The 11,429-nt window shown below is 44.1% G+C and overlaps 1 protein-coding gene across 1 annotated transcript; it reads right to left on the bottom strand.

Annotated features, from left to right (window-relative positions):
- Positions 1 to 12: 12 nt before the first annotated feature.
- LOC115159090 (V-type proton ATPase subunit D) lies at positions 13 to 9,930 on the bottom strand. Its single transcript, XM_029708523.1, has 9 exons — positions 9,705 to 9,930; positions 7,032 to 7,149; positions 6,256 to 6,335; positions 6,095 to 6,162; positions 2,274 to 2,318; positions 1,884 to 1,987; positions 1,562 to 1,628; positions 1,365 to 1,443; positions 13 to 792 (listed from the first exon to the last, which is right to left on the bottom strand). The coding sequence occupies exons 1-9, from the start codon at positions 9,743 to 9,745 to the stop codon at positions 648 to 650; spliced, it is 747 nt and encodes a 248-aa protein (XP_029564383.1). The 5' UTR covers positions 9,746 to 9,930; the 3' UTR covers positions 13 to 647.
- Between the last annotated feature and the right edge of the window lie 1,499 nt (positions 9,931 to 11,429).

Below are 11,429 nucleotides of genomic sequence, written 5' to 3'. Positions count from 1 at the left end.
AGAAAGTGACACTTGAAGAATATACAGAATCTTCATTTGGATGAAGTGCTCTGACAGGTGGGGTTGCCGTCAGGGTGCAACAGCAGATGGTTACAGGGGGATCAGGTACCTACATGTGAGCCATCCTCCTGTAAAGGGTCAATGCCATAGAAATAGAATGTAATTCTGCTATGTTCAATATAACCCCACTCATATGGGGCCAACATGGAAGGGACTAGCCTCCACAAAGCACACAGAACGACCACCCTGTTATAACTGTACAGAATGACGGCATGCATTGACTTGAGTGTTCTGGTGAAACCGTAAACTTTACATAGCCATCTATGTCCTCACCCAATCAGATGGAATGTTCAATACAGTTCACATATGTAAACCATGTTACTTTACTTAATCTATATATTATTCGCTGCTTTAAGTATTCAAAAGATAACTAATGTCAGATTTAACAACGTCAATGCACTAGTGAACTGATGTGATTGCTGTTAGCAGCAAAGTTCTGACTTTAAAGTTTAAACCTCATAGTTCAATACAGGGATACATCTGGGACATCTCCAATACTGAAAATGACAAAACATCACCGGTGTACACAAAGACGGAACTTTTTTTTTTAGAACAATACAACATGAAGAAATAGGATTGACGGCATGTCACTCGAACAGCAGGTCCTCGTCTGTTTCCTCCGTCAGCATGTTGGACGGCTCAGCGATGGGGCCCAGCTTGGCCAGACGGATGGCGATCTCCTTCTCAGTCCTCTCCCTCATCTGCTTCTTCTTCTCCTGGATCTTCTTCAGCCTGAGGAGATGGACACGCCATAGAGATAGTTTGAAGATATAACCCGTTTTAGCGTGGACATTGAGGGCTTCCACCATTTAAAGTAGTCAACTAGGTAGGGATTCCTATTGGTTGGGAGAAATCAGCCAATAATCAGAGCATTGTCTTCTTTAAATAAATGGGCTATTGTTTGTAAATGGCTTTAAGCTACTGTATGTCACCTCCATCTAGCAGCCACAATAAATTACAACATTTGGTTCAGGACTCCAGCACTGCAGGTGGCAGTAAATCACCAATATAGCGTGACATTTTTTTTTTTTTTTTCAAACAAAAGAAGAAAATTGACCACTTTAAAATGAAAATAGGCAGCGCCATTGAGGCTATGTGGTCACAGATGCCATAATGGGACAGATACAAAGATGAGACCTCTTTCCATCTCTATGAACATACCATAGAAACTGAATTAGAACCTTTTATATCTCTAGGAGATACAGACGGTGATACTCCGGTAAGATGGGGTTAGAGACAAGGATATGGAGTTGAGGGACACTTTTATTTTTTTTAAAGGGAGTTAGTCTGGAAATATAACTTACCTGTAGAACTCTTCTCGTTCCCTCTCATCCAGCTCAGTGATGATGTAGCTGAGGGTCCGCTCAATGCGGGGGATGATTACTGCGGACAGTTCAAATCACATTTTAATAATCTTGCTCTCTTCCTACAATCTCTTCTGACAGCCATTATTGATATGTGGCCCATGTTTTGTCATTGTGCGAAAGCAGGGCGGACTCACCATGCTCGATGGCATTCACACGGCGGTTGGTGATCTTGATGGCTTGATCCAGTGTGACGAAGGAAGTCTGTCGATCAAAGAAGTGAGACCATGAGACTTTGTTGTTTAGTGAGACATACATTGCATGTTTTACCACAGTCTTGCAACAGACTTACTCCGTGGGATCATGGTCCTTAGGGCACCCACCAGAAAACGTTATCTTTTTGCAATGGGAAAACGAAAATAAGCTGTTCTTATTGGCCAAGGCCTGGAAAATCCCTTCCTGTTTCATTCTATTTTATTCCATCTGGCACCTAATGAACATTGACAGAGTGCCCCCTACCTGTAAGGAGGCCAACTCCACTAGCAGCTCCACTGCTTTAGCATAGTTCCTCTTCAGCCTGGAGAGCTGCTCTCCTCCCCTGGCCAGACCAGTCAGCTCATAACCTAACAAGTAGAGGATGGAAGGAATACCGTGAGTAGTGACACAAACACCACTACTTGTTCAATAGCAAGGCATAGACAAAGCTTCCTTTAAACCTGTAAAAAATTATAATAATAATAACACTTTTTTTTTTAAAAGAACATTTTCCCATAAATGCAGCCATGCCAATGTTTGAGATTATTTAATATGTTATGATAACAAAATTGCCATTTAGAAGGTTTATTCAAAAAGAGTCATGCGTTCATACTCTACCAACTGAGCAACACAGGAGCAGATAAGACAACTTACTGTCCCCTCCTTCTTGGTAGAGCTCAAACACAGGTAGAGTGACCCCTATGAGGGAGAGGAGAATCACACAGGTCAGACATTTAGGAGAGACATGATGTTGTTCTAAAAAAGGCACAGAGAAGATCATAGGAGCTAACACTGCCAGTTCTCTGACCTCCTCCCTATAGGCTGTACCTTTAAACAAAATTGGGATCCTTAACAAAATGATTATTTTCTGTGTTATAGCCTAACTAGACGATAGGCTATAAAGGCCTGAGGAAAGTCTGACGAGAAACATATACTGCCCTCCCGGGAACAGGCCCAAATCCCCGTCATTTGCGCGAAGAAAAGACGGAGGAAAAGAGGACGCAGATCAGGCTGCCTTTTGAGAATCTGTAGGCGAGAGAGTAAACTCTCACTGCCTTCCGTTCTACTTGCTAACATGCAATCATTGGAAAATAAACTGATGACCTACGATTATCCTAACAGGACATTAAGAACTGTAATATCTTATGTTTCACCGAGTCATGGCTGAACGACGACACAGATAATATAGAGCTGGAGGGATTTTCAATGCACCGGCAGAACAGAGAAGCTACGTCTGGTAAGACGAGGGGTGGGGATGTGTGTCTTTTTGTCAATAACAGCTGGTGCACAATGTCTAATATTAAAGAAGTCTCGAGGTATTGATTGCCTGTGGTAGAGTACCTTATGATAAGCTGTAGACCACACTACCTACCAAGAGAGTTCTCATATTATTCGTAGCCGTCTATTTACCACCACAGACCGATGCTGGCACTAAGATCGCTCTCAACCAACTCTATAAGGCCATAAGCAAACAAGAAAATGCTCACCCAGAAGCGGCGCTCCTAGTGGCCGGGGACTTTAATGCAGGGAAACTTAAATCAGTTATACTAATTTTTACCAGCATGTCACATGTGCAACCAGAGGGGAAAAAAAACTCTAGACCACCTTTACTCGACGTACAGAGATGCATACAAAGCTCTCCCTCGCCCTCCATTTGGCATATCTGACCATAATTCTATCCTCCTGATTCCTGCTTACAAGCAAAAACTAAAGCAGGAAGTACCAGTGACTCTCTCAATACATTAGTGGTCAGATGACATGGATGCTACGCTACAAGACCGTTTTGCTAGCATAGACTGAAATATGTTCCAGGATTCATCCAATGGCATTGAGGAGTATACCACCTCAGTCATCGGCTTCATCAATAAGAGCATCGACGACGTCGTCCCCACAGTGACCGTACGTACATATCCCAACCAGAAGCCATGGATTACAGGCAACATCCGCATCGGACGCCTATAAGAAATCCCACTATGCCCTCAGACGAACTAAGAAACAAGCAAAGCATCAATACAGGATAAAGATTGAATCCTACTACACCGGCTCTGACGCTCGTCGGATGTGGCAGGGCTTAAACTATTAAGGACTACAAAGGGAAACCCAGACGCGAACTGCCTAGTGATGCGAGCCTACCAGACGAGCTAAATGCCTTTTATGCTCGCTTTGAGGCAAGCAACACTGAAGCATGCACGAGAGCATCAGCTGTTCTGTGTGATAACGCTTTCGGTAGCCGATCTGAGCAAGACCTTTAAACAGGTCAACATTCACAAAGCCACGGGTCCAGACGGATTACCAGGACGTGCACCCAAAGCATGCGCGGACCAACTGGCAAGTGTTTTCACTGACATTTTCAACCTCTCCCTGACTGAGTCTGTAATACCTATGTTTCAAGCAGACCACCAGTCCCTGTGCCCAAGGAAGAGAAGGTAACCTGCCTAAATAACTACCACCCCGTAGCACTCACGCCTGTAGCCATGAAGTGCTTTGAAAGGCTGGTCATGGCTCACATCAACAGCATCCTCCCAGATAACCTAGACCTACTCCAATTCGCATACCGCCCCAACAGATCCACAGATGATGCAATCTCAATTGCACTCCACACTGCCCTTTCCCACCTGGACAAAAGGAACACCTATGTGAGAATGCTGTTCATTGACTACAGCTCAGCATTCAACACCATAGTGCCCATGAAGCTCATCACTAAGCTGAGGACCCTGGGACTAAACACCTCCTTCTGCAACTGGATCCTGGACTTCCTGATCGGCTGCCCCTAGGTGGTGGGGGTAGGCAACAACACATCTGCCATGCTGATCCTCAACACTGGGTGTGTACTTAGTCCCCTCCTGTACTCCCTGTTCACCCACGCCTGCGTGGCCAAACACGACTCCAACACCATCATTGTTTTCTCCCCAATTTTGTGGTATCCAATTGGTAGTTTCAGTCTTGTCTCATCGCTGCAACTCCCTTACAGGCTCGGGAGAGGTGAAGGTCGAGAGCCGTGCGTCCTCCAAAACCCAACCAAGCCGCACTGCTTCTTGACACAATGCCCACTTAACCCAGAAGCCAGCCGCACCAATGTGTTGGAGGAAACGCTGTGCACCTGGCGACTGTGTCAGCGTGCTCTGCGCCCAGCCAGCGACAGGAGTCGCTAGTGCGCGATGGGACAAGGACATCCCTGCCGGCCAAACCCTCCCCTTACCCGGACAATGCTGGGCCAATTGTGCGCCACCCCATGGGTCTCCCGGTCACAGCCGGGAGGCCCTTACCATCATTAAGTTTGCTGACGACACAACAGTGGTAGGCCTGATCACCGACAACGATGAGACAGCCTATAGGGAGGAGGTCAGAGAACTGGGAGTGTGGTGCCAGGATAACAACCTCTCCCTCAACGTGATCAAGACAAAGGAGATGATTGTGGACTACAGGAAAAGGAGGACCGAGCATGCCCCCATTCTCATTGATGGGGCTGTAGTGGAGCGGGTTGTTAGTTTCAAGTCTCCCGCCTCATTTGTTTTGTACACTGCTGCTACTCGCTGTTTTTTATCTATGCATAGTCACATACATGTACAAATTACCTCTAACCTGTACCCCGCACACTGACTCGGTACCGGTACCCCCTGTATATAGCCTCGTTATTGTGTTACTTTTTATTTTTTACTTTAATTTATTTGGTCAATATTTTCTTAACTCTTCTTGAACTGCACTGTTGGTTAAGCGCTTGTAAGTAAGCATTTCACAGTAAGGTCTACACTTGTCGTATTCGGCACATGTGACAAATAAAGTTTGATTGACTGTGTGAGAAGTGTTGCGTCGGACTCATCTCAGTATCCTAGCCTCTTCATTGATGATAGGCTCTGCCTTACTGAAGTTGTGAGATACAGCATTCCATTGCGAGATACAACTTTTGATTGCCGATACATATGCCTAGTGTACGGTTCCGACTGTCTGCCTGGTGGCTGTCCTGCCTATGATATGCCCCTCCCCTCTCTCTGTCTGTCCCTCGCTAGATCACTATGAAAGATGTGTGTTCTCGGAAGTACGGCAACCAATCAGTCTCCTCCATTCCAAAAATACTGAATCTTAGGAGACGATTCCTAGTGGACACTCAGAAAAGGTAGTCGACGTGCAAGGAGTCGAGGAATCAATTATTTTGGAGCCGACTCTCCACTACGTCACTGTCGTCAGCAGAGAAAGGCAAGCGACAGCAGCGAAGTTCTGTATGACAATACTTTGAGAAGTTAAATGAGAAAGAAATGCAAACTTTGATGTGGAACTGAGATCCAGTAATGGTAGTACAGGTGCAACGCTGAACCGTCTGACTTTGAAAGGGACGCTCTGTGAGACCCAAACCGTTGCTGGCAGCTGCGCTGAATTCACATGGAATTTTATGAAAGAAAAATCGATTTAAAAAAATGTATGTTTATTTAATTTTTTGGCCCATTTATAACATCCCTAGTGAGTCCAGAGCTGCTAACCTGCCACGTTGTCCTTCTTCGCCCGAACCTTCACCTTGGCCTTGTTAACATTCTGGATGACAGTGGTGCTGTGGGAACATTAGGAGAATGTTATGAGAGAACATTGACTAAACATTAGACAAACGGCCTAAATAAAAAGCATCAAATGCACATCCTCTCACCTGAAGTCACCAGCAGCGAATTTCGCCTCAGCTAAAGAGAAGGCCGCCTCCCTCATCACTTCGCCCATCAAGGTCTTTGTCTAGAGATAGCGAGAGGAAACGAGAAGGACTGAAGTCAATGTGTCAGGCCTTGATGACATTAGGATCTGTTATACAAAACAAACTTACAGTATATTACTAAGAAACAGGGAATTCAACAATGTTTTAAACATAGAAATAGAACTACAAGAACAGATATTCCCATTTAAATCAATGGTTGGTGATGGGTAGGCCGGCAGCCATATTGAGTTTACCCTAGCCCTTAATCATGACTCTGAGGTCCATTACACATAAGAGTCATTGGACGAAGGCGTCTTCTCTCGGGAGAGCATTGTTCTGAACATGAATCGCTTGCGGTTAAATTGATACACACCTTTTATAGGGTTAGGGTTCCACATTGCCATATCTCTATGTTACAGCACGTGTTTACAGAAGACAGAGGGACAACCTGTGCTAATTAGCTATATAGCATGCACCGAACACCTGTGTGTAATGGAAGAAGCTCACAGAACGGGACCACATACTTTGAGAACTGATTCACGTTTAGATTGAGTATTGGGCTGTTTTGGCTGCCAGAGCCAGCGTACCTCTGAATAACTTTGGACCTTAAGGAGTAACGGCAGGCTCCTTAAGAGTACATCTTGGGCTAACGTGACTCATTAGTGTACCATCAAATGTCCATGGTTTTCCCCAGTCTAATATTTTTGCTTCTATGGTTTTAACCCCCCTTGAATTACCTCAATGATCTTGCGGAGGATCTGACGGAAGCGCATGGAGAGAGCATCAGCCTTCTTCTTCAGTAGGTTCCTGCCGGTCTGGGCCCCCTTCAGACGGGCCTTCATGATGGTCTGAGCCCTTCACAGACAAGTCATCAGATGTCAGATAGAGGACTTCCATAATAAATATGAACAGTCAGATTTGAATCATAGTAAGTAGGCCTAAGTAGTTTGACATGTCATAATCTGTGGAGAATATTTTTGGGGAAAGTACAGTAGTCCCAGACTACATGTAAGGCACATAAAAAGCTCTGTGGTTTGGAAATTATGGCCAGTCATCACATGACAGGGGGACATGTCCAATTTTAGATGTTCATCATGAAATGGCAAAGGATAAAAATGATTGACAATGCAAAACTCCCCAAAATAACCAATACCCTTGCAAATTGATGCAAAAAAATTCAGCGGTTTAGTTTATCATTAATTAAAGGCCTCACAATTGGCTGCACTCAACTAGCTAGCTAACAACTAGTTAACAACTCCCTTAGCTTACTGATCTGTCATTGCACCCATTTTATTCATTGAAAGCACTTTTACAAAATGGGCTCTGCCTAACAACTAGCTAGAACAGGGATGGGAAACTGATGGGAGTGGGAGCCACAAACAAATGTGAACTCATCACGAGGGGCTGCAGCTGCTCGCAGGTCTGCGTACCCACGTGCATGCTCCCTTTAATTCGCCCCTCCTGGAGGACCTGAGGACTAAAACCATTCCTCAGGACTACCTGGTCTGATAAATCCTGGTAGTCCCCAGTCCACCTGGTCGTGCTGCTGATACAGTTTCTGCTGTTTTGCCTGTGGCTATGGAACCCTGACCTGTTCACCAGACATGCTACCTTGCCCAGGGCCTGCGGTATTCAAACCTCTTTTTCCCTCTACCGCACATGCTGTCTCTAACTCTGAATGCTCGGCTATGAAAAGCCAACTGACATTTATTCCTGAGGTGCTGACTTGTTGCACCCTCTACAACCACTGGGATTATTATTATTATTATTATTTGACCATGCTGGTCATCTATGAACATTTGAACATCTTGGCAATGTTCTGTTATAATCTCCACCCGGCACAGCCAGAAGAGGACAGGCCACCCCCCAGAGCCTGATTCCTCTCTAGGTTTCTTCCTAGGATCCTGCCTTTCTGGGGAGTTTTTCCTAACCACCATGCTTCTACATTGGCATTGCTTGCTGTTCGAGGTTTTAGGCTGGGTTTCTGTATAAGCCCTTTGTGACAACTGATGATGTAACAAAATGTTTAGAATTGCACAAAATGAACTCAAAAATTGCAGATAATCTCCTGCAATTCTACACATTTTGCTATAGGGTGAATAGGAAAATGTGCATTTTTACAGCTAATTAACTACAATTCTACACATTTTTCCATAGGGTGGAGATAAATGCTTGCCGTTTTTAATGATATCTGAGTGAGACTGACAAACAAAATCAAATGAAGGCCCCGTCGGCCGGTAATTCGACCATGATTACAAAATTATGATAGCTGGCGCTGGATTAATTTACTAATCAGAAAAATGTTAGCTGACATGAGCTAATTGCGTGATTGACATAAGAAAAAAAATGCTGATTCACAACCACATTTCAAAATGGCACCTTATGTATTCTGCTATTGTAATTTACAACGGAGTTAAAAAATTATACATGACCAAAGGTATGTGGACACCTGCTTGTAGAACATCTCATTCTAAAATCATGGGCATTAATATGGAGTTGGTCCCTTTGCTGCTATAACAGCCTCCACTCTTCTGTGAAGGCTTTCCACTAGATGTTGGAACATTGCTGCGGGACTTGCTACAAGAGCATTAGTGAGTTCGGGCATTGATGGCGGTGGGCTTTACAACACTCCAGCAGACGCTTGGCATTGCGATCTTAGGCTTGTGTGTAGCTGCTCAGCCATGGAAACCCATTTCACGAAGCTCTGAGGAACAGTTCTTGTGCTGACTTTGCTTCTTTTTACCTTTATTTAACTAGGCAAGTCAGTTAAGAACAAATTCTATTTTCAATCACGGCCTAGGAACAGTGAGTTAACAACAGATTTTTACCTTTGTCAACTCGGGGATTTGAACTTGCAACCTTTCAGTTACTAGTCCAACGCTCTAACCACTAGGCTACCTGCCGGAATTCGGTAGTGAGTGTTGGAACCGAGTTCAGACGACTTCGCGGCTGAGCTGTTGTTGCTTCTATAAGTTTCCACTTCACAATAACAGCACTTACAGCTGACCAGGGCAGAAATTTGACTTGTTGGAAAGGGCATCGTATGACAGTGCCAAGTTGTAAGTGTGAGCTCTTCAGTAAGGCCATTCTCCTGTCAACGTTTGTCTATGGAGATTGCATGGCTGTGTGCTCGATTGTATACACCTGTCAACAGCGTGTGTGGCTGAAATAGCAGAATCCACTCATTTGAAGGGGTGTCGACATACGTATGTGTATATATAGTGTTTTTTTTTTATTGTTATTATTGATCCGAGAGTCTTCAAAAGGGGTTTGGTAATCTCTGAGCTAGAAGGCGATGTAGATTCATATAAAATTGGGGAGCATAAAATCGCAAACCTAGCTAGATTGCTTGGATTACTTAAAAATGTCAAACATGCTAACTAGCTACTTAGCTAGCTAACGTTACTTACATTCTAGAGGGGAATACGTCGATCCTCTCTTTTCCTGACATCTTGTTCTTTGTACTTCAATTCTTTGTACTTCAATTCCGTCTGGATGACTAGACGGCTAACAGATATCTCTAATAATAAAGAAAAGCTATTGCACAATTTTTATTACACCTTGAGTATGACAGGTTTGTAACCGATGTCGTGATCATGATTTTCTAGTGCGAAAACACATCAGCTGGTTAGAAGTCATGTGACTGTGTTGTTAACAGCTGTTGCGCTTGCGCCTGTCTGCCCAGGCGCTTTCTCTTCCGGGTCGATAAACGAGCTCACAGATGAATTTGAAGTTGTAGCAATTGGGCCCAATTCGCTAGCTACGTATTTGAGAAAATCAAAAACAGGACATTACACCATATTGTTCCGTAACTATACGATACAGGTGAGACGTCTACTCCAGTCACCGCGAACAAACAGCTGTTTGCCGGGGTTGTGAAGAGTTCATTGGCTAGTTAGGTGCATGTGCCAAATGTGTGCGCTAATGTAATCACGTTAAACTGGGTTACTTTATGGCAATACAGTAAGAGGATATTTATCTGTCAACTCATTCTTGTCGGTGTAAAAATATGTGCTATGGCAATTGAGTGCAGTTAGAGATATCTGCTGTGAGAACATGCAGGTGTGACCAATGTGGATTCTTTGACGTCTAGAGATTTGAACAGTTGAAGGGAAGGAGTTTTTTGGACATGGAGGTATGGTCAGTTAACGCTAGACTGAAATATCACAACAAAATGTAATCTCTGTCATGGAACTGTCCTTGTAGCGTACTAAACCACACGGGAAGGAAGTGTATTATGAACTTCACCAGAGTGGAGCAGAGGTCCCGGCTTTGTGGAATCTAGCTCTGACTACAGTGATTCGCCCAAAGTAAATTTTATTTAACCTTTTATTTTATCAGGGAGGCATGTTGAGACCAAGGTCTATTTTACAGATGACCTCTGAATTACAGAAAATATAAATATATTTAACAAAAATATAAACATGTAAAGTGTTTCATGAGAGGAAATAAAATTTCCCAGAAATGTTCCATGCGCATGAAAAGCTTATTTCAAATGTTGTGCAGAAATTTGTTTCCATCCCTGTTAGTGAGCGTTTCTCCTTTGCCAAGATAATCCATCCACCTGACAGGTGTGGCATATCAAGAAGCTGATTAAACAGCATTATCATTACACAGGTGCACCTTGTGCTGGGGACAATAAAAGACCACTCTAAAATGTGCAGTTTTGTCACACAACCCAATGCCACAGATGTCAAGTTTTGAGGGAGTGTATAATTGGACTGCAGGAATGTCCACCAGAGCTGTTGAATGTTAATTTCTCTACCATAAGCCACCTCCAATGTCGTTTTAGAGAATTTGGCGGTACGTCCAACCGGCCTCACAACCGCAGACCATGTGTAACCACTCCAGCCCTGGACTTCAACATCCGGCTTCTTCACCTGCAGGATCGTCTGAGACCAGCAACCCGGACAGCTGATGAAACTGGGTTTGCACAACCAAAGAATTTCTGCACAAACTGTCAGAAACGTCTCATGGAAGCTCATTTGCGTGCTTGTCATCCTCACCAGGGTCTCGACCTGACTGCAGTTCGACGTCGTAACCGACATCATTGGGCAAATGCTCACATTCGATGGCCACTGGCACGCTGGAGAAGTATGCCCTTTACGGATGAATCCCAGTTTCAGCATGTATGG

Source organism: Salmo trutta, chromosome 1 (assembly GCF_901001165.1).
Source record: "Salmo trutta chromosome 1, fSalTru1.1, whole genome shotgun sequence".
NCBI lineage: Eukaryota > Metazoa > Chordata > Actinopteri > Salmoniformes > Salmonidae > Salmo > Salmo trutta.
Note: the sequence above shows the minus strand (reverse complement) of the source record. Positions and strands in the feature narration are given on the sequence as shown.

What these genes read in the sequence shown, in the direction of transcription:
- LOC115159090 (XM_029708523.1), bottom strand. Translation starts at nt 9,745, where the DNA reads ATGTCAGGAAAAGAGAGGATCGACGTATTCCCCTCTAGAAT. An exon ending in GACGTATTCCCCTCTAGAAT is followed by an intron (nt 7,150 to 9,704) that starts GTAAGTAACGTT and finishes TTGTCTGTGAAG; the next exon opens with GGCTCAGACCATCATGAAGG. An exon ending in TGGAGTTGGCCTCCTTACAG is followed by an intron (nt 1,629 to 1,883) that starts GTAGGGGGCACT and finishes TTTGATCGACAG; the next exon opens with ACTTCCTTCGTCACACTGGA.